The 23,357-nt window shown below is 33.8% G+C and overlaps 1 protein-coding gene across 2 annotated transcripts; it reads left to right on the top strand.

The window, feature by feature from the left end:
* Nucleotides 1–11,581: 11,581 nt before the first annotated feature.
* On the top strand, nt 11,582–19,627 carry LOC115962949 (ankyrin repeat-containing protein BDA1-like). Of its 2 annotated transcripts, XM_031081835.1 has the most exons (4): nt 11,582–11,735; nt 14,075–14,121; nt 16,977–17,641; nt 18,415–19,627. In XM_031081835.1, the coding sequence occupies exons 3-4, from the start codon at nt 17,036–17,038 to the stop codon at nt 19,225–19,227; spliced, it is 1,419 nt and encodes a 472-aa protein (XP_030937695.1). In that variant the 5' UTR covers nt 11,582–11,735; nt 14,075–14,121; nt 16,977–17,035; the 3' UTR covers nt 19,228–19,627. The 2 variants fall into 2 exon arrangements, with proteins under 2 accessions (XP_030937695.1, XP_030937696.1); XM_031081836.1 differs by lacking the exon at nt 14,075–14,121.
* The last annotated feature ends 3,730 nt before the right edge of the window (nt 19,628–23,357 follow it).

Raw genomic sequence — 23,357 nt, 5'->3', positions numbered from 1 at the left:
GTAATCTTTGTTTTTCCAGTGGTTGGGTGGGACATAAGAGTGGTGCTTGTTTGTATCTCATCCGAGCGATTCAACAGGTTCCTGTTGCTGAGAACTCTATCACGGGATCAGATTCCACCTTGGGTGAGATGGATCACCAAGATAAGGCTAAGTTTGGGGAATGGATGATGGTGAAACCCGAAGCTAGGAAGCCTCCTCAAAGAAGAGATCTTGGTGGGTCCAGGAGGGGTGGTAGGGACGTAGCCCAGAAAGCGCGTGGGAAAATTGATAATGGAGTGTTGGGAGATTCAGGTAGTTAGTTACAGGATTCTCTAGAGATTGTGTGTGGGGTTAGTAATCAAGGTATGGCCACAGGTCAGCAGGGTGGGCCCTTGACTAGACAAGACAAGATGGCTATTGAGTTTAAAGCCGTTGGATCTCGCTTGAATGATAAAGCTTTTGACCCAGGAAAATCTAATGGCCCTAACCACTAATTTACCCAAACTTTACCTCACTTAAACCATAGTTCGAGTCCTTGCTTTTCCCTTGCAACCAAGACCAAATTCTTAGCTTAGGTGTTGGTACGAATGGAGTGGGTAATCATCGTGGGAGGAAAGGAAGTGGCTATGGGAGAGAACACAATGTTCCTCTTGAGGTCAGATCCGACCCACATCATGGAATGGACCAATGCCAACCTCACGAGAGCCTGGAAAAGTTTTTATGCTCGGACGAGGGAGGCAGACTTAATAGATCCATATCTCCTAACAAAAGTGCATTTGGCGGAGCTCCCAACGAAATTGTGGATATTTCTAACAGACAAGCCCATGTTAACAGAAGAAGCAGTGGTGAAGTGGAGAGTACTTGCAAGGGCAAGGGAATCATTAAGGCTAGGCTTAAATCCATCAGACATTATTTGTCCAATAATAACAATACCCAAGTTATCGATGAGGCAATTTCTGCTATCAAGGACTGTAGAGATGCTGACCATGGGGAACATCCACTTCCTCGGTCTCCTGGAGGTGAGCTTCCAGACCAAAAAGCTCCACTTCACCGCCTCCTCAAGTCTACCTCCAAGAACGGGAGATCTAAAACATACTTTCAGAGCAAAGCCAACAATTCCTACCATGGAAGAAGCGATCTAAAGAGTGGATCTGTGGTATTCGAGGGAAAGGGAACATTGTCCGAAGGCCATGGGGCCTCTACCATCTAATTATTTCTCCATGAAGATCCTATGTTGGAATTGCAGTGGAGTCCTTAACTCAAACTTTTGTAACATTCTTAGAGATTTAGTTGATGTCCTTATTCTTGATATGGTCGTGTTAATAGTGACCCGTTTGGATGGGTCTAGAGTTGATCAAGTTGTTGAGAAGTTGCCCTTTGATAATTGGCATACCACAGAAATCATTGGCTATGCAAGTGGCCGGCATCTGGTTCCTCTAGAGAACAAACTCAGTGGATGTACACATCCTTGACTCCACAGAGTAGGAAATCCATGCTTTTGTAAGATTCCTTTCCTCTGATGTTAGTTGGATTCTCTCTTCTATTTATGCTAGTCCTAGGATGGCCAAAAGGCACCTTTTATGAAATAACTTAAAAACTGTTGCTAGTTTACACTCCCTACCCTAGTTAATGATTGGGGATTTCAATGAAGCCATTTGCAATCAAGAAAAGTTAAGGAGTAACAAAGTTAATGTGAAAAGGGCCTTTGATTACCAAAGTTGTATGAATGATTTTGGGATAACTGATCTTGGGTTTGTGGGGTCGAAGTTCACCTGGTCAAATAAAAGGGGTCTTGTTGATTTAATTCAAGTCAGACTGGATAGAGCTTGGGCTAATTCCGAGTGGAGGGTCATGTTTCTAGAAGCTTTTGTTAAGCACTTGCCCAGGTCACACTCTAACCAATGTCCAATTTTACTGTCTATGGCTCTTGTGGTTTAGTTGTTTAACAAACGTTCCTTCAGGTTTGAGAAGATGTGGATGGCTCATCCTACCTTTTTTAACGTTGTTAATTTGGCTTGGGCTAATGCAAATGATGAGTATAACAGGGCTATCCCTATCTTTTTTGAGCGGGTTAAGTTCTGGAACTTACATGTTTCTGGTAACGTTTTCTATAGGGAGAAGTTTGTGTTAGCTAGGCTTAAGGCTTCCCAAAAAGCCTTCTCCATCCACCCTAATAATGTTTTGCTAAACTTGGAGAAAAACCTTATGGAGGAATTTAATTCAATCCTCGACCAAGAGCAGCAACTGAGGGCTTTGAAGTCAAGAGTCTCTTACCTTCTGGATGGGGACAAGAACACCAAATTCTTTCATGTATTTACCCTTGTGCGTAGGCATAGTAATAAGATTCTCTGAATCAAGATTAATAATGATGACTGGATTTCTGATCCCTCTGAGATTGGTGGGTCTATTCTGGATTATTTTGCTATGCTTTTCCATTCGTATCATATTTCCTCTCTTGAAGTTGTCGAATTTTTGCCTCCTTTTACTGTCATGCTCCAAGAGTTTGATGTTAACCTTTTGGTGGCCTCTGTTGAGGATGAGGAAATAAGGCAGGCTTTGTTTTTGATCAAGCCTTTTATAGCCCCTTGTTCTGATGGGCTGCATGCAGGGTTTTATCACCATTGTTGGGAGTCGGTTAGGCCTTCCTTCACACAAGAAGTGCAAAATATCTTCAACTCTTGTTACTTCCCTGAGGGATATAATAATACCTTGATTACCTTAATTCCTAATTGTATCTCCTCGGAGTTTATCTCTCAATTTCACCCTATTAGCTTGTGTAATACTATTTACAAAATTGTTACCAAAGTTCTTGTTGCTAGGCTTAGACAAGTTCTCTCCCCCCTTATCTCCCCTATGCAAATTGCCTTTGTTCTAGGTAGGCGTGGTATAGATAATGTTATAATTATCCAAGAGCTTATTCATTCGCTAGCTTGTAAGAAAGGAAAAATGGGAGGGATGGCCATTAAGATTAATCTGGAGAAAGCCTACGATCGTATGGAATTGGGGTTTGTAAGAGTTGTTCTCCATCATTTTGGGTTCCCTAACATGTTTATTAAGCTGGTTATGGAATGTATTTACTCCACTTCTACTAGCATCCTGTTTAAATGGAGGTCTCATTGATTATTTTCTCCCTTCTAGAGGCCTAAGGTTGGGCGATCTCTTGCCTCCTTACTTGTTTATTCTGTGCATAGAATTTTTGGGATTGCATATTGTGGATAGTTGCAACCAAGGTCTTTGGAAACCCTTTAAAGCATCTAGATCGGGTCCCTCCTTTTTCGACCTATTTTTTGTTGATGACCTGGTGTTTTTCTCGTCGGCTTCTTCTTCTTGTGCTCATGCCATAGAAGATGTCCTTGGGAAATTTTGCTACTCCTCTAGCCAGAAAATTAGCATAGCAAAATCTCGTGTTGTCTTCTCTCTTAATGTGGATAGGTCCACCCGTGAAGACATTTGTAATATTCTGAGTATTAGGGAGGCCTCGGACATTAGATCATAAATTAGCTTCCCTATCTCTCCCTTGGCCATTCGGGCTAAGGACTTTGACTCCATTATTGAGAAAGTATCCGCTAAACTTACTGGTTGGAAAGCAAAGCTCCTCTCGTTTCCTGGCTGAGCTATTTTAATCCAATCTGTAATTGAAGCTATCTCGGCCTACATCATGCAGTGTGTTCCCCTCCCAGCCAAAGCCTGTGATACGCTTGATGCTCTTAATGGAAACTTCTTGTGGGGCTCTTCTTCGGAAAAAAGAAAAATGCACTCGGTGAATTGGAAGAGGTTAACTGAGTCGTAAAAGCTTAGGGGGCTAGGGCTTCATTCTACTATGGCTAGAAACTCGGCTTCGAGGGCTAGACTTGTATAGAGAACTGTCAAAAGCTCTGATGAGCCCTAGGATGAAGTTTTAGAAAGAAAATACATTGGGAGGTTATCTAATCAGAGTGCTAGTGAGGGTAGGAGCTTGAATCTCAGAGGCTCCATAAATTGGAATGGGTTAAAGAAAGGTTGGCCTTTATTTGTCAAGAGGTCGAATTGGGTCATTGGTAATGGTTCTATTGTTAATGCTTGGAGAGATAATTGGGTCGGCAAGAATTCTTTATGAAGCTCTCTTGTGGGACCAATTACTTCTCAAGAAGAGGATTTGTTGGTAAATGAAGTGTTGTTAGGCAATGGTAATCTGGATTTATTTAAGCTCTCCTTTATGGTACTTGATCACCTTATACAAGCTATGAAGGCCATCCCCACCCATGTTCACGACTCCTCCCAGGATTCTAGAGTGTGGGTGGATTCTCCTAATGGAGATTTTTATTTTAAATCGGCCTATATATATCCTAGCGTGTGAAGATGAGGATGGAGTGATAGCGACTCCTTTCTCTAATGCTTGGGTTTGGAAAGTTTTTGCTCCCATTCGAATTAAATCTTTCTTATGGTTGTGCCTCCTTAACAGCATCATGATTAGGGAAGTCCTTGCCCACAGAGGTATTAGCATCTCCCCTTTGTGCCCCTGCTGCCATAGGTGCCCTGAATCCGTTACCCACCTTCTAAGGGATTGCCGTGACTCCATTTGGTTCTAGAATAGGATTGGTATCCCAGATAACTTGGTCTCTTCTTTAGTCCCCCTCTCAATGATTGGCTTGCTTACAACTATAAATCCCAAGCTCCATCTCACAGGTTCAACATTCCCTGAAATTTTTTTTTTCCCTTTGTTATCTGGTCTATTTGATTGTCCAGGAATAAGAGAGTCTTTAGTCCAAATGAGCCAATTAGGTTAGATCTCATGATTGTAGAGGGTGTGGGGAAAGTTGGGGAGTTTTTTGCTATCTCTGGGCTCCTCTCTCCCCAGCCTCTCTCCTCTGTTTGAATAAAATGGATCACCCCCCCCCCCCCCCCCCCTTTCAGGTTGGCTCAAGCTGAATACTGATGGCTCTTTAGTTGGTAATTTGGGCATGGATAGTAGAGGTGGGCTTATTAAGGACTCTGATCGTACTTGGATCACTGGATTTGCCTGAAACATTGGGTTTGCTACCAGTGTTCTTGTTGAACTATGGGCACTTAGGGATGGTCTCGATCTTGCTGTCTCTCTTAATTTAGATAACATTATTGTGGAGCTTAATGCTCGTGTTGTGGTCTCTTTCCTTTCTTGCTCCTCCAAAGTTCACCGTTGTCTTTTGCCTATGGTGGACGATTGCAGGTCTTTGTTACAAAGGATCCCAAGTAATTGGGTCCAGCCTGCTTTTAGGGAGGCGAATAGGACTGTTGATGCTCTGGGCCTCTGGCCAGTTTTTGAAGAGGCCGAGTCCTAGATTTTGTAGTTTTTCCCTTTCCTACCAGTTCTGTTTTGGGGTGTTTGTAATGGATAATTCGGTGACGACTTGCTCTTGCCTTGTTTCGCTTTCTTAGTTTTATATAAATCTGTGTTTACCAATATATATATGTGTGTGTGTGTGTCTACATATATGAATATGTAGATACACACACACATACATATATGTACACACACATATATGTGTGTGTATGTATAATTCTTTTTTTTTTTTTTCTCTAAACAAAATCTTGGACTTATATTCTACTAGTTGCTAATCCGTGCGATACATGGGAAAACTATTGTGTATAAAGATGTAAACTATTCCTTTTCTCTTCCTCTTTGATTGTACATTAAGATTCTAGTCTTATAGTTCCTATTCTTGATATGAAATATTAGTCTTGATATGAAACATTAATTTACATAATGAAAAATAGAAATCAATCTTAAGTTTAAAATAAAATGAAGAATTAAATCTTTAACATCCTCGATTATCCATAAAACGTATAAAACACTTATTTAAAGAACTACTTAATCAATATTTCAAATAAATTGAAAAATTGAAAGACAACTTTAAAGTATTTTTTGCTACAACTAAACTTACAAAGAATCAATTATTTTAAATATCATATATTGCATTAGGTTTCAATAAGTATAAGGTTATTCTTAAAAAATTAAGTATAAGGTTGAACGAGTGAAATTTGTGAATTAAATTAATTGGCGGTGTTCCCATAATATATATATATATATATATGTATTTTAGTGTCAAGTTTCTTTTGTGAGTGCTACTACTCTTCCTACAATTCGGCACTTTATGAATTTATTTTCTCAAACTTTCCCAACTATTATTGAATCCAAAAAATTTTAGTGTTTCAACATAGCCAACCAAGACCCCACATAAGAATCTAGATTCCTAAGCAAATAAATTAAGAATCCTAAGCAAATCTAAATATCGTCCAAAAGAATGTATTAATTCCCAAAAAGATGCCAACACTAGCAAAAAAAGGACAAAAACTTTAATTGGAAGAAATTTGTAATGAGATGGGAGGAAAATATGGAAAAATAAATAAAAGCCATATGCTAACCTTCATGACCATCATATACACCAAAGAAAGAGGTGGAACTGTCCAAATTTGGATAAGCTGCATGCTACAAGAGAAAAGAAAACACGGCAAGATAGCATAATCTATAGAAAATCATTGAGATTATGAGTCCACTCAATAGACCCATTGAAAAGGCGACCCAAAGAAGTCATCGAAAAATACAAAACAAATTTTGGCAGGCAATATTTACGAAACAAAAGCAAAACAAAGAAAATATAAAAATTTTCAAACTCAAGCACTAAACAATTGATCACATTTATTTAGAACACCCAAAGTCCTTTTCACATAATCATAGAAATCAATATCTTTATGAAGAAAGGCCAACCCCATCACCATGAATCTTAAAAACATTGATTAAAAAAAGAAAATTATAGAGACATTGAAACCAGGTGATTACAAAAAGAAAATTACATGGAGAAAAAGCCATGTCGAATTGAAGGAGTTTTTCCCCTCACTTTGATGTTTGCTTTCTCCGTTGCCTTACTCCTTACGTTCAGGTTTAGGTTTAGATTTTAAGAGATTTATATATTACTCCTTAGTAGCTAAATTTCTTTTGGGCCTACGTAATGTCAAAAAACTAATAAATTATATAAAATCAAAAATTTTGTTTTTATTTTATTTTATTTAAATAATGCTGATGTGGAAAATTGTAGAGAAGATAGAGGTTTCGGTTATATATATATATATATATATATATTTATATATTTATAGATTAGAAATATAAACATATGGTGGAATATACATATATTTGAATTCTCAAAATATATGTTGCAAAAAAAAAAAAAAAAATGCCATTTTAACACCAAAAGCCTACTTTATTATTTTACCACATCATTTTACAATATCTCATTTATCAAGTGTTTTATTCTTCAATTCTATACATTAAAATAATATTTACAACACATTAAAATAATAAATTAAATTCCTCCCCTATCATCATCATCATCATCAACCACAACCACAACAACAACAACAACAACAACAACAGCAACTACAACAACAACCGGAAAAATTGTTATGGCCATAATCACCAGAAAAACCATAAAAATTGTTGCGGCCACAATCACCAGAAAAACTAGAAAAATTGTTGTGGCCACAATCACCAGGAAAAAAAAAAAAAAAAAAAACCCACAACCGCCGCCGAATCCATCACCAAATCACAACCACCAAAACAGAAAAACAAAGACAAAAACAGATTAGAATAGAGATTGGCACCACCACCGATTCGCCCACCACTGATTCACCCATCACCAGCCGACCCACCCACCACCACTGATCCGCCCATCACCGTCTCAACCCACCCACTGCCATAACCCACAACCCGAACCCACCCACCACCGATCTACCCATCTCAACCCACCCACCGCCATAACCCACAACCCATGAAACTCAACCCACCCACCGCCATAACCCACAACCCGAACCCACCCACCATCGATCTGCCCATCCGAACCCACCCATTGCCCAACCCACCCATCAAACCATAGCCAAAAAATGTGAACGGAAAAAAGAAAAAAGGAAAAAAAAGAAAAAAAGAACCCGAAGCAGAATAGAGAAGACAGATGGTCGGCAGCGTTGAGTGGTGGCCATTGGTGATCGGCGTGCTGTGGAAGACGAATAGAGAAGACAGAGATGAGAAGACGGAGAGAGAGAGATATCTGTGATGAGGAGAGAGAAAACGGGAATAAAATAATAATATATATTATGCAATTGTTGTCCATACTGTCTCAAATTTGAGACGGTACTGTAGCATGTTGCAAACTTTTGAAACATTTAACACATCTGATAATGCATTGTTTTTGGTGTTTGGTATGTCAAATGTGCCAAATATTTGACATGCTGCTTTGGATGCTCTTAGCAGCATAGCTAGCAATAATTGCTTAGAAAAAAGAGCACATGTGGCCCTAACAATGACAGCAGATGGAATCATTATTCCAAAGAGGAAGATGGGCACCTTAGAAAGGGAAGATACAGAGCATCAACGTTATAATATGATAAAAAGGATCACTAGCTATGAACTTCATGAAATCCATTATTGTAAGATTGGTTTGAATAATTGCCGCAGGGCCGGCTCAATGAATTTAGGGGCCCTAGGCGAAATTTTTAAATGAGGCCTTTTATTATATTTAATTATAAATTCATATTTTTTTCAATTAAAATTTATTTTTCTTGCTTTTTGAGAGGCAAAATTACTAATTAAATTTTTGCATTCAAGTTCCGCTAACATTTCATTTTTAATTGGTAATATGGCTAATCCACTTAATCTTTCTTGTGACATAGTTGATCTTAAATAGGATTTTATTAATTTTAATTTTGAAAAACTTATTTATGTGGAAGCAACTGTAACATGTATAGTTAGTAATATTTTGAAAGCAATACATGCATTTGGAAAAGATTTTAGCATCTTTATATAATTTAGTACATTAATTAGAGAGTTTTCATTTATTTGCAAAACTTCTTTTAAAACTTTTAGTTCTGAAAATAAATCTAAACCATCAATATCGGAATAAGTTTCATGTGTGAGAAAATATTCAAGATTAAGACAATCTTTTTTCAAACTATACAATTTTTTGATGGGATATTATATAATATTATATAATATATTATTATTATTTGGGGGCCTCTTTATCAGTGGGGGCCTTAGGCCACTGCCTAAGTGGCCTATAGCTTCGGCCGCCCTGATAATTGGACATGTGATTCAAGTGAAAAAAAGGTTTTTTCCATAGCTACAGACAACGTGAAAGCTTTCCCATCTGGGCACTTTGAATATCCACACACTTTCTCAAGATATAGACAATTGAAAGGCAGAGAAGAAAAGAAAATGAATGGTCCTTTAGAAAAGACCAATTGTTCCATTTTTTGACTCACACATGCCTACTTCAGATCATTTCCTTTTCCCCAAAGCAATGTCACAATCTGGCTCTCATCCTTTTTTTCTTTTTCTCCCTGCATCATCTTTATCCATAGATGGGATCACTTGTAAAGCAAACAGTAGCATGAACACACAAAGACAAAGAGTTTTGTCGGTGCCGACACTAGGGGCTGTTTGATTAGCAGAAAAAAAGCACTGTTCTTTGTTTTCATTTTCAGTTTTTAGTGGATTTCACCAAATTGGTTTGGCTTTAACATTTGTATTTAATTTTCATTTTCAATATTCTAAAAGTTGGATTTGAATACAAAAAATAAATACAAATTTTCAGCGTTTTCGTTTTCTATGAATACGAATATAGTGGCATATTCATAAATATTGTGAAAATAAAAAGTTACTCTTTTTAGTGATGTGATGCATGTGTGTGAGTGAGAAACTTAAAAAAAAAAAAAAATGACCAAACCTGAGTATGATGTATTCTATACTTAAATTATGTATTCAAAACAACTTACCAAACACTACTAAATGTGAAAATAAGTATTTTATTTTTCCATATTTAAATTTTGAATTTGAATATAGAATAATGAAAATGAAAAGTAGATACACTACTTTTTAAAACCAAGCAAGCCTAGGCCACTCGATGATGGAGGATCAAGGATGGACATTAAGTGCCACAATAACGAGTTTTATTTTTGTATTATTACGTTTGTGGTTATAACAATATTCTCAATGTTGGAGAATTCTACTTAGCAAAAAATTCTACTTACTTTCGCTAGTCGCATAATAACAACGGAAATTTTGGTTGGTATGTTCAGTTAGCCATGCAAAGCATTGTGTCCCTTGTCTTTTCCTTTAAAGATGATTTGCATTTGATGAATAATTGGAGAGTGGGACCACTTAATAATTCACAACATATTCACATTATTGCATATCCAAATGTTTTAGGCCCAGTTCCCTCATAGTGTGCTCAGAAGTTTGGTAGATTTTCAAAATGATCTGAAAAGAAGCGACCTTTACAATTATGTGGTAGATCCAAACTTTTTTTCTCTTCACCAGTTGTGTAATAATCAATGGTTTGCTCCAGGGGTTTTCCATTCATTTGGTCAGCTTCTCTATGCTTTGATGCTGCCTCATTTTCTTGCAATGCCCTTCTCTGTGCAATATTGACAAGGTGCTACAAAAACAATCCTTGAGATGATAAGAAGACAATTCTTGCTTTATCTTGCTTCAGGCCTTATCTAACAAATAAATTGCATATGGTGTGGTCAGTGTGGATATTCTTGTGCAAGAGGTTAAGCAAAAGAAATGGTTTAAGCATGTTGAACTGGAAGCAAGACATAGTCATCATTTTCATAAAAACTTTATATATTTCAAGAATCAAGTATACCCAAGAATCATCATTTTCTTTTTCCTTTATCAATAATATTCTCTTATTACCTACCAAAAACAAGAGTTTGATATCTCTTAATTGTTAAAATCTCATTTATCCTGTTTATTTGGCATCTGTTTCCTATTGCTATTAAAGTATAGTAAATACTAGTTGCCAACCTGTGCAATGCATAGAAAAATTTGAATGTAATGTTTTATGCAGTTTTTGAAATAGAGTTGCAGCATTTTTCCATTAATGAAATATTTTCTTTACTATTCCAGCATTTTTGCAGTAAAGTTTATTTATGAATTTCAACCAGTTTGTTTTGTTACACCTAATTTTGCTGTAATTAGTAAAAATCTTAACAACCCAAGAGATTCAATTGAAACAATCATAAAGCAACATTCTTCTCAATGAGTTTTTAACCAGGGCGTTTGGTAATGTTGTTCTAATAACTTCATTTGTATTTTTTGAAAATACGCGTGGATGAAAAAGTATGTAAAAATAAATATAATGTTGTTTAAACACTAAAAACCGTTGTTTAAAATACCTTACCAAACACCCCATATTCTTAAGGATTACGAAGACAAATCATTATGGTTTTTAAAAATTTTGAGGCCCAGTTTGGTATGGTAATTTAACAACATTTTTTTAATTTTTAAACAATATTACACATATTTTTATACACTTTTTTTTTAGCTGCATGTCTTATCGGAACAACTTACCAACGTTACCACACACTTGGAAGTAACTGTTTCTTACATTGAATTTAAAAAGTATCTGGATTATGCTGTAGAAAAGTCAAAAGGCTTAATCACAATTCCCCAATGCATGCCCCATCCGCCCCCACCCAGGAGACAAACAACACAAAAGCCTTGGGTTTTGTATCAGTACTGGGTCAAGTTAAGGTGAAATAAGCATATATACCTAGCAAAGGGATATCAGTATATCACGTACACATAACACATTTCTGCTGTATAATATTTAGTTTAGTCCAAAAGAAAAAAGAGAGAGAACTGAGATGAGATTCTTGAGTTGAGGCGATGACTGGTCCAGTGGGTCGCTGGCGGCTGGGACAGAGACGGTGAGTCTGGCGATGAAAGGGGCTGGAGCAGAGAGGTTCAAATTTTTTCCCTTTTAGGTTACAATTTCTTGGTTTAAAATTGGTCCAAATGTAAAATTCATCATCTAAGTTTTACCTTTTTGTCATTTTAGTCCTTTAAATTTAACTTTTGTTATTTCAATCCTCTAAGTTTCAATTATACTCAATTCAGTAATTTGTTTACTATCCGTTAAATTACATGTTAATTTACACAAAAGACATAATTTTACGGTTTAATATTCATCAACAAAATTTTTATAGTTTAATTAATATTTAAATTTTTTTTTTATAGTTTCTAAATTTTAGAAAAAACGTTAATTAAAAAAAAAAAAAAACTAAACCCAAAAGTCTAAAACCCGTGAAGAACAAAGTCGAAATAGCACCAATTCCATTTCGATAATAGCGCCTAGATTTTGAAGATGGTGAACACCACCTTGTTTGGATCAGAAATGGAATTAGATTCAGATTTGGAAGGGTGTGGTTTTGGTGGTGTTGGGATCATTGATGAGGTTCTGAGTGAGGATTATTAGTATGCATCCAGAAACGTGGTTGTATTTTCCGATTGGTGGGGAAGAGGACTTGGACGGTATGCGCGTTTTTTTTATCTTCTTTTTTGGATTCAAATCAACAACCAAAAAGTCAATGCTTATTTTTTGTAATTTTGAAGGCTTTTTAGTTTTTATGACAGATCTTCTTTCTCCCTCTCAATCTTTTTTTTTTTCCTCTTGTTCTTCACGGGTTTTAGACTTTGGGTTCAGTTAGTTTTTATTTTTTATATTTTTAATTAACGTTTTTAAAAAAAAATTCATATATTAAAAAAAGTAAATATTAATTAAACTATAAAACGACGTTGTTTTGTGTAAGTTAACAGTGCAATTTAATCGATAGTAAACGGAGGACTGAATTGAGTATAATTGAAACTTAGAAGACTAAAATGACAAAAGTTAAACTTAGATGACTAAAATGACAAAAGGTGAAATTTAGAGGGTAAGTTTTGCATTTTAGCATTTAAAATTTGATTTTTTTTTTTTGATTGGGTAGTTAGTTTATAGCAATTTAATTTTTATTAATTTTTTTTTGTTGATTTTAAAATCTATCTTAAAAGTGAGGACCAATCTTGGTTTTTTTTTTTTTAATAGATCTAAAATCTATAGGAGGTATTTATTGGGCTTGCTGTTATTATTTATTTATTTATTTAATATTTTAGTTCAATAAATTTTTTTTATACTTTTCCTTTTTGTTTAAAATGGCCTAATATATTGTTAAAGGACTAATTATGGACCAATGTTTAATTTTATTGGACTTAAAAAAAAAAGGCAAAACTACAATATTAGTCCCTCAAGTTTACCTTGTGGGTGCAATTGGTTCCTCAAGTTTCAAGCAACATAATTGGTCTTTCAAGTTTTAAAATTGAGTTGTATTAGTCTTTTTACTAACTGCTGTTAGTAGTGTTACTTAAGTAGCTAACGGAACAAGAACTTGTCATTTTTTTTAATGGCATGTTTTCTAATGGTCGAAAACAAAACCACGTCAACCCCACTTTATTTATCACATATCTACTCTTTTTTTGTCTCAAACTTTCTCCCTCTGCAACATCACTGCTGCGACACCATCACGGGAAAGGTGACCCTTTAGCAACAAAGAGCATAAGGAGACATGATCTAGTGGAGATCTTTCCACTGTCATTTACCTCTCCTTAAAAACCCAGAAGCTAACAGATGGAACTTGACCCAGAGATCTTTGATCCCAATCTTGTTTTATAAGCTTCACTTTCATAGGTTTGCTGGAATTTTATTAATGTTTGGGTTTTACGGAATTTGAAATGAAATTGGCTCATATTGTTTATTGATTTGACTTTTTTGAATCGTTAAAATTTTGTAAATCCTTTCTCCAGCGAAAGGGAGAGAGAAAGGTACTTGTACTTTGCTCCATGGCCTTGTGGACCTGTGCCTTCGCCAGCTGACTGAAGCTTTCTTCTATCCACTACGTGTTCTGGACCTCTGGTAGATCTTCGATTTGGTAGCAGTGATGTTGCAGAGGAGAAAGTTTGAGACATTATATACATGTAAATTTATTTTGTAATTTTTTAATTAAAAACATGACACATCATTTAAAAAAAATACTAAATCATTGTTCCGTTAGTTACGTAAATAGTACCACTAACGGCAGTTAGTAAAAGGATAAAACTTGAGGAACCAATTGTACTTGCTTGAAACTTGAAAGACTAATTGTGCACACATGGCTAACTTGTGATACCAATATTATAGTTTTGCCTCAAAAAAATATAGGGTCGTAACACAAATCCCATTATCTACTTCTAATTGATGCCAATTTGCTTCTAACCTTATATTTTCAGATTCAAAGTTAGATCTACGTTTCATTACTTCTTGGAAAAACTCTAAGGTATTTTTTTTTTTCCATTGTTCTTCTTTCCTTTTTATTCTTTAAAATGTTACGTTGTTTACATGAATATCAAGTGGATATAAATATATATATATATATAAAACATTAATAGTACCGCTATAATTGAACATGTTGCGTAAACACTAGTTACAATCATATATATATATTTTTAATTAAATGGAAGACACCTTTCCAATCCCTTGTCATATAAATATGATGAATATCTAATAAGTAGTAACCTTGAAAACAAATTATCGCCTTTCCTTGATCAGGATTAGAGACAAAATCGTGTGAAATTTGATGATGTGAATGGAATTGTTCTTTTTTAGGCAATTCTCTCATTTAGGCATCCATTTTGGTCAAATTTTTAATTAAATGGAAGACACATTTCCAATCCCTTGTCATATAAATATGATTGACATCTAATAAGTAGTAAGCTTGAAAACAAATTATCGCCTTTCCTTGATCAGGATTAGAGACAAAATCATGTGAAATTTGATGATGTGAATGGAATCGTTGTTTTTTAGGAAATTCTCCCATTTAGGCGTCCATTTTGTTAAATTTTCTAATCATGGTAATTTTTTTTTAGAAAATATTTTTTGGTAAATTAAATATTTAAAGTAAATTTTCCTTTTATTATAGTTTTCAAATTAGAAGTCTAAATAAAATCACCAAGAATTTTGTAGATCAACTGACACTTATTTATGGTTTCAATGAAAATGTTCAGGGCCTGTTTGGTAGTTGTTTTTAGGTATTGTTGTTCAAAATAATGTGAAAATTGTGATTTAACAAGTTTTGTGAAAATATGTGTTTAAAGAACACATAATGCAAAAAATGTGTTTGGTACCATAAAACAACATATTTTAAAATGTGAAAAAACATAATTGTGAGTTCGGTAAGTGTATGTGTTTTTAGAAAAAATTGGTAACTTTTCTAACAAAAATAGTTTTTATTTTTTATTTTTATTTGAGGGGAGAGAAACTCTTACCCATTCCAGTTAGCCATTCCTCTCTCCCTCTCTGCATTACAGGACCCAACAAACCAAAAATTTGCAAAATATTTAACAAAATTACACCAGCCAAAATTGAAAATCTCTTCTCTTCCCACATCTATGTTCCTTCTGATCTGAACTCACTAACATTCAAATTTGCAAAAGAAATTAAAAATAGTTCACAAAATTCCAATTAGCAAAATCCATAAGAAAACCCAACACACCAAATCTGAAATTGAAGTGAGACTATTAGCTGAAAGATAGGGTGCAAGAGAGAAAGAAAAAAGAAGAAGAAGAAGAAGAAAGAAGACATCATGCAGGAGAGAAGAGAGGGGGAAAAAAAAAAGAAATAGGAGAAGAAGAGAGCATGGCAGCATGCAAAAGAAAGTGGAAAAGAAGAAGAAAAATGAAAGGAAGAAAGAAAGAAAGAAAGAAAGAAAGAAGAATTAAACAGAGCCTGCAAGAGAGAGAAAGAAAAAAAAAGTCTTGCTAGAGAGAGAAAGAAAATATGATTGTCTTGTCAAAATACATATTTGTTCTCAAAATATAGTGGTTAAACACTATAAATAATTGAAAACTGTGACTCAAACACTCTTAACTAAACTCTCCTACCAAACACAAGTTTTATTTTTAGGCCTACAATTTTCAGTATTTAAATACTCTGACCAAACATTCCCTTAATGTTCAAATGCTTCCTTCCCATTTTTGCAACTACCAAATTATATATATACTTTTTAAAAGTTTGAATAATGTCTTGTCAATTATGGGTTCATAGTATTTAATTATGTAATTTACTCAATTTTGCTTCTTTCCTTTTTTTTTTTGGCCACCTTTCGTTCTTTTTCTTTTTTTTTTTCTTTTTCTTTTAGTTTCACTCCATGTTTTACACAAATTATGTTTTCCTAGCCACTTTAGGACTTCTTTACTATATATATTTTGGGATGTGGTCTCCTGGGCATTTAAATTAGGACAATGTTTAGGTACAAAGTTGGTTGTAGTTTAAAGTTACTACTCCTACAAATAAAATTAATATGATTAAATATTTTGAACATATAATTATCGAATTGTATGTTCTTTATATTTTTAACACACATGTCAAATTTCATGCTAATTGAATGTTATTTATTATACAATCTATAAACTTATTTTTTATGGATAATTTTATATTACAAAAACTTAAAATTTAAATATTTGATTGATCACATAACTATTGATTTTTGACATTCTAAAATTATGCAAGTATAAAGAATATAAGAAGAAAATGTAATTCAATAGTAGATTTTTCAAAATTCACATCCAATAAAAAGAAATTAAGTGGAATTGTACCCTTAGGCTACAACAAATTTTGTTGAATTTTGTCCTTTAAATTATTGATTAATAAAATTTTTAAGAGATTTTCTCTTTTCCTTTTTCTGTTGGATTATATGTTCTCCTTCTGAATTTAAGGGTTTATTGTTGAGATAAATTTATCATGTTACTTGTAGTGACTCGGTACACTAAGAATGCACATTAATTGTTTTTCCCTTACAAAATATACCACATAAAATGAAATTAAAAAAAAAAATGATGAATTGTGAGGATATTATTCACAAATTATCAGACATTGTTTTGTTCTAAACATATTTTCAATACAAAATTTTAATATCGGGGTTTAATCTAAAATTTAATTGAATTATTGATACTTAAAAAAGCAGTTCTTAAAACCTCAAGCAATACATGATTAGGAAGGATTTAACAAAAAAAGAAAAGAAAAGAAAAGATACAATAGTGGTACAAAGACTTTCAAAAGTCCCAAACTCATACATTGATGAAGAAATATCTCTCACACAAATATGGCATGTTACAACTTTGTTGTGTGCTGCAGTACTTTATTCAAGCCACGCATTAACAAGTTATACCAAGGAAAAATCAGCATTCTCTAGAATGGACGGGAGAATTGAAAGGATGGAGCAAGTTGCTGAAAACAATATTGATTTCTTTTACGGCTTAATTAAGAAGGATGTGAAATATTTAGATCACATCGATGAGTTTCCATTTTTTGATACCCCTTTACACAAAGTTGTATCTAAAGGGAACATCCCCGTTGCTATGGAGATAATGAGATTAAAGCCCTCATTTGCTAGAAAACCAAATGAAGATGGGTATAGCCCCATTGACCTTGCTCTACAAAAGGGGCATTTCGAGATGGTGCATCAGCTTCTACATGTTGATCAAGACCTTGTCCGTGTCAGAGGCAGGGAGAACATGACTCCTTTGCATCATGTAGCAAAAAGAAATGATCAACTTGATCTATTGACTGAATTTATATCAATCTATCCAGATTCTATTATCGATGTGACAACACAAAATGAGACTGCTCTACATATTGCCCTTAAAAATAACAGTATCGAGTCTTTTAAAGCCTTGGTGGGATGTCTCACCAGCAATTGGTCCCAAAATGCCTTAGATTATGAGAGGAAAATCTTGAACTGGAAGGACAAGGATGGCAACACCGTGTTGCACATTGCAGTGGACAAAAGACAAACTGAGGTAAGCTCTCCTGTACTCAATTATGAAAATCCAAACTAATATCGACCTTGTATTAAAACAGTATGAATAAAAGAAAAAAAAAAAACAATACTAATTTTTTTTCTTAATAAATTTAAACTCAAACTCTTATTAAAATGAAACTCGATGTAATGATAATGTATTAATTTTCTTTTAACAATTTCTCTTTTAATATACAAAATAAAAAATTAGTGAAAAAAATCATCTTTCATTTTATGATGAACCTCGTTTTAACAATATTAAATTATTAATTGTTGGAAAACTCAAAATTTGAAGTTGGTTTTTCCATGATCGACAAATTAAATAAAATAACATATTTATAATCTCTTTATGCGTAAGTATTCTTCTAACTGAAAGCTTAGTATTGCCAGGTAAGAGACACACGTAAAAATTATTTATATAGAGTTAGACGCATAATACGACATCATTCATTGTCCAAATTAAGTTTGGATACAAAATAGCAAACAAGTAAACTGTCATGGTCATTTGATAAATTAAATATAAATAAATAAAACCAAATAGAGTAATTAAATTATTGTTTTTTACACGACACATGTTGATACCACTAACACTATTGCATGTATACAATGTAATATTATTATTATTCTTCATGTAAACTCATAAATTTTCCACTTTCGAATTTGTTATGTACAAAGTTTTTTTTTTTAATAGAAAAAACACTAGAAGTTTACGCATTTGGATTAAGAAAATAGACGCAGTGGAATCCTGATTAGTGACAGTGTATATGCATGCAGGCTGTGAGGCACTTGTTCGCTCGGAGTAGTGAGGTTGATGTAAAAATTAAGAATAAAGAGGGTAAAACAGCATGGGACATCCTGCAAAGACAAAGAGAAACACAAAGACAAACACAAACACAAACAGGCAACAGCGAGATGAGGAAGATGCTAATCCGTGTCGGAGCTTCAGAGGGTTCATCTATTACTACATCCAGACGTCTTGAAAAAATTCGAATCAAGTGTGCTCGTCAAATAACGACAATATCAGACGATAAGCGCAATGCGCTTCTGGTGGTTGCTACACTGCTTTTATCAGTCACCTATCAAGCGGCACTCAACCCTCCTGGAGGACTTCACGAAGGCATTTCGAAACCAGGCGCTAATTTTTCACGGATTAGTACCAGGCCTTGTCCGGCTAATGCATCATCATATCATCGAACTTGTGGAAAAAAAAATCTATTCAAAGGGACAGAAGGTCAAGGGACAGCCAATCTTGTTAACACAATCCCCTTTTCGGTGTTCTTATTTTCTAATTCTGTGACATTTCTTATCTCAAACTCAGTAACTGTTCTCCTCATTCCAGACGGGTACATTGGTTGGATGTTATCCGGAACTCAAGTCTTCCTCTGGGCTTGCTATATTGTGTCCTTCGCGGCCATAACCGGCTATACAAATTTTTGGATTACTCTAATTTCTATTGGTTCAATGCTTTATCTGATCCTACTACACGCCTTTTCTTGTTGGACAAGAATAAGAAGAAGGCGTCATGGTCTAGGCCTACGTGGTTTGCCGATTCCTTTACAGGAAAATGGATGCCGGGGTTACGTGTAGAGTCATCACCAACTCTACAGCATTAGCCGGTGATAACTTTCATGCATGTGTGATTTACTTCTGGATGTTTTTCATGCTTAGGTGATAATATGACTTTCTGCTTTGGTTTTAGGTGGAAGCATTAAATGCTTTGTTTTCTTGTCTCCTTTGTAATATCTAGGTAATATAACTTTCTACTTTGCTTTTAAGTGGAAGTATTTAATGCTTTGTATCAATATATCCAACAGAGGTATTGTATCCAAGAAGTGATATAGCTAAGTGTAGTGAGATAGCAAATAACTGTGAGGAAATAAGTAGTGAGTGAAATAGTGAAGAGTGGTGTGTCATGTGTGTAGGAAAGTGTGTGTAATGTATTAAGCATAAATAAAAATTATATTTTATTGATAAATTTAAATAAAAATCACAGACCCATAAAGTAGCTGCATTCTCCCTTTGAGACCCCTTACCCTTCTCATTGGCAGAGAAAGATGGATTGTGTAGGACATAGCATCAATGTTCTTCCTCAACACCAATTCACTCTCACTTGTAATAGCTATTGCACTTAGAGTATTGAGCCTAGGATCCTTGTTATGTTCCCTAACTAAAAGCCGCCTAATCTTTGATAAGAACAATAGGACTTCAAGATGAACATTTGAGAGTTGTTGCTTCACAGGTTTGACCTTATCAAACTTCAGAGGTAAGCCTATTGTTGTCATTGGAAGAGTAGTCCCAGAACCATATACTTCTTTTATGTCGGAAAAAGTTGGATTCTCCTCAACCCGTTCAGGAATTATGTACCCAAGATTGCAATGTGGGAAAGGCTCTTCATTGAATCATATCTGATATCCATTGCTGAATATGTATGGCTGACAACTAACTAGAAAGACACCCTTAAATCCAATATCTGCTTATTAACCAGATGATAGCTAATTCAAGAAATAAGATAACAGCTAAGGGTTTGTTTGATAAGAGATTTCTAGTAATGTTGTTGTTGTTTTGTGAAAATACGTGTTGGTGAAAAGTATATGAAAATATATGTAATGTTATCTAAATATTGAAAACTATTATTTAAACAACAATAACAAACACCCCCTAAATTATCCTTTCTGATAATTATCAACATCAGTTTGGTTTTATCGTTTTCTTTCATTATAATTAAGTACATAACATATAGTACTCTAAATTGACATCTTAAGATTAGTATGGAAGTCAATTCACAAGCATTATATATAAGAGAGAGAGAGCTCTTAGGGATTGTCAATTCCATTTTTATTTGTATTTTTTTAAAAATAAATATAAACATAAATAGTTCCAACTTTTACTGACATTTTTTAATTGTAGTTTCTACAAAAAAGAATTAAAAATGAGAAAAAAATGAAATAAAAATGTGAAACAATTTTGTTTTCCACGTTTAAAACCTATACAAAAACATGTTTGGAAAATATTTTCCAATTGTGTTTTTACCCATTTGAAAACATATTTAAAAATGGTGAACCAAATAGACCTTCAGTTTTGTTTTAAATTTCCAAGTACCATCTAAGGTTTTGAAGTTTTGCATTTAATTATAATCAATTTTGCTTTAATCATTTGACTTTCTCTTTATGTCCTTGACTAACATCATGTTTGTTTAAATAATAGTTTTTAGTTTTTTTGAAAATATGTGTGAATGAAAAAATATATAGAAATATATGTAATATTATTTAAAAATTAAAAACATACATCTAAACACATTTACCAAACATGTCCTAAAAAACTTGTTCATAGTGAAATTATTTTTAAATGTTTTACGTTTTTCATGGACAAAAAACATTTGCTAATGTGATAAAACAAAATAGAAAAGAGTGAGAGAGTGTGGAAGGTGCACTCTACCTAATGTGCTGACGAAGCTTACTTCTCGAGGAAGTAGAAGAAAGCTGAGAGAGACTGAAAGTGATGAAACAAAAGTAAAGGGCTCTAGGATTGTATGGAAAGTGGAACTGATTCGACAGCTTGTGTCAAATTGTTTAGAGCTTTTGTCGCTTTTTCATTTTTTCCAAAAGAGACTACAGAGAGTGTGGAATCATGGGGGACGACCAAGACTAGGTTTGGACTTTGATTGGTTGCATTTTCACTTTTCCGAGAATCTTGTCATTTATTTATGATTATGATTTATGAATCCCCAAAAAAGAAAATATTGTTGGAGCATGTGAAGAGTAGTTTTAGGAATAAAAACTATTTTATAATTTTTTTACTATAACTTTAATATAGTAAATTGTAAGCGGTTGAGGTTAAGTGATTAACTATTACTTATATGTAAATCGATTATTATTTTCTTTTCACCGATCATACTCTGTCACATCATAGTTGTAACAAGAGTTGTAAAACATTTTGTAGTTCTAAACTTTTTCACATGTGAATGATACTACGTTCCTTTGATATTCATGGTAGAATAATAATTTAATTAATGAGTCGATTATAAATGTAAAAGAAAAGAGCATACTATCACTATATTCTAAGTACCCAATAACTTTTTTTGGATCTAAAATAGAATTATATTATAGTTTAATTTAAGTGTATATATGTGTTAGGTTCTAAATATTTAGGATTAAATGTTTAGATTTTTAAATTTATGTACGTTGGCAAACCGAGAACAAAAACATGTCTAAATTAGGTGTTAGGCATTGCTCATGATAGTTCAAGTCAAGATTTAAGAACATGCAAGCTGCAAAAAGAAGAGTTCAGTTTCTGTGAAGCTTGATCAATCAAAAGATAGGTTCGACCGATCGAAAATCATGTTCTGCAGATTTTAAATCAACCTCAAGCTTGCAAAAACGTTTAGGGTTTCAGTCCAACACTACAAAGTATAAAAGAAAAACCCTAATTACATTTTAGAAGCTCTTGGAAGTCTTTTGAGTTACTCTTGTGAGATCTATGAGGTTTCTGTAACCTTCTAACTCTACAAGTATTTACTGGAACAAGATTTACAATCAAGAACTGGTAGAAACAAGTTGCTGCATAAAGATCTACTACTGATGATGATCTGAAACCTTTGAGTGAGATCTCAAAGTCACAAACGGGGAGTTTGTGTTCAGCAAATCCAAGATAGAAGAGTCCGTGGAGTCGAAGCTGCACATGATCATGTTAGTAAGTTCTACATCAGGTAGTTTTAGATTTAGGGTTTAAATTTATTGTAATCGTTCATTCTATTATAATGGATTTATTTACCTTGAAGATAACTAAGTTAAATTGTCCCCAGATTTTTACCTTGAAATGGCTGGTTTCATTGGTTAATCTAAGTCATCATATTACTGTTTTTTTTTTTTACTTTTCTGTACCAAGTAATATGTTTGCATGTGTTTAATTTGGATCTCATAATTAACCTAAGTAAATACTTGACTAATTCATTAGGTTAAACTAATCTGTTTTCAAGGGGTCTTAACAAACAAACAATACATGTGACACTCATTCTTGAAAACTTGAAGTTTGACCCTTGCCCCTCTACCCCACAAAAACATATACTTATAAAGTGATCATCATGTCAATAGTGCACGTGGTTCGAGTGCCTAAATATTACTCACGAGTCTTGTGGTTCATTTGTACTTCCTAACATATATAGGATGCAATGACTCCCTAAAATTAATATTTGACGCGTTTCTTAAAATAAAAAGTTTTGTTTTTTATTTTATTAAATTATAATAATGTAATTAGAGATTAAATTCTATAAGAATGTGATGTAAAACTCAAGTTTTACCAATTCAATCTCAACATGCCACATTATCCTATTACATATTATAGAATAGATGCAACTATACTCAATCAATTCTAATATCCATTTGAAAATCCAATTTGATTGTGAGTTTAATGAGATGTTATTATGTATAGTAAGATATATTGAGTTTTAAGTAAAAAGTTTATTTGACAATCTCTAATTAGATGGTATAAAACATGAGTTTTACACCCCATCGATACCAAATTTGGAAATTATGGTGAAATGACCAACTCACTATAGGCTAGTACGTTTGTATCTTTGCTCACGAACATTCACATCTCATGTAAAAATTACCTATTCTACATCCTCAAACACTACTTTATCTATTTTACTAATTCATTTAACAATACACCCAAGATCTTTTTTTCTTTTAGGGACAATACACCCAACATCCTAGTTCTTA

The sequence above is a fragment of the Quercus lobata genome, chromosome 10 (assembly GCF_001633185.2).
Source record: "Quercus lobata isolate SW786 chromosome 10, ValleyOak3.0 Primary Assembly, whole genome shotgun sequence".
Classification (NCBI taxonomy): domain Eukaryota; kingdom Viridiplantae; phylum Streptophyta; class Magnoliopsida; order Fagales; family Fagaceae; genus Quercus; species Quercus lobata.
Note: the sequence above shows the minus strand (reverse complement) of the source record. Positions and strands in the feature narration are given on the sequence as shown.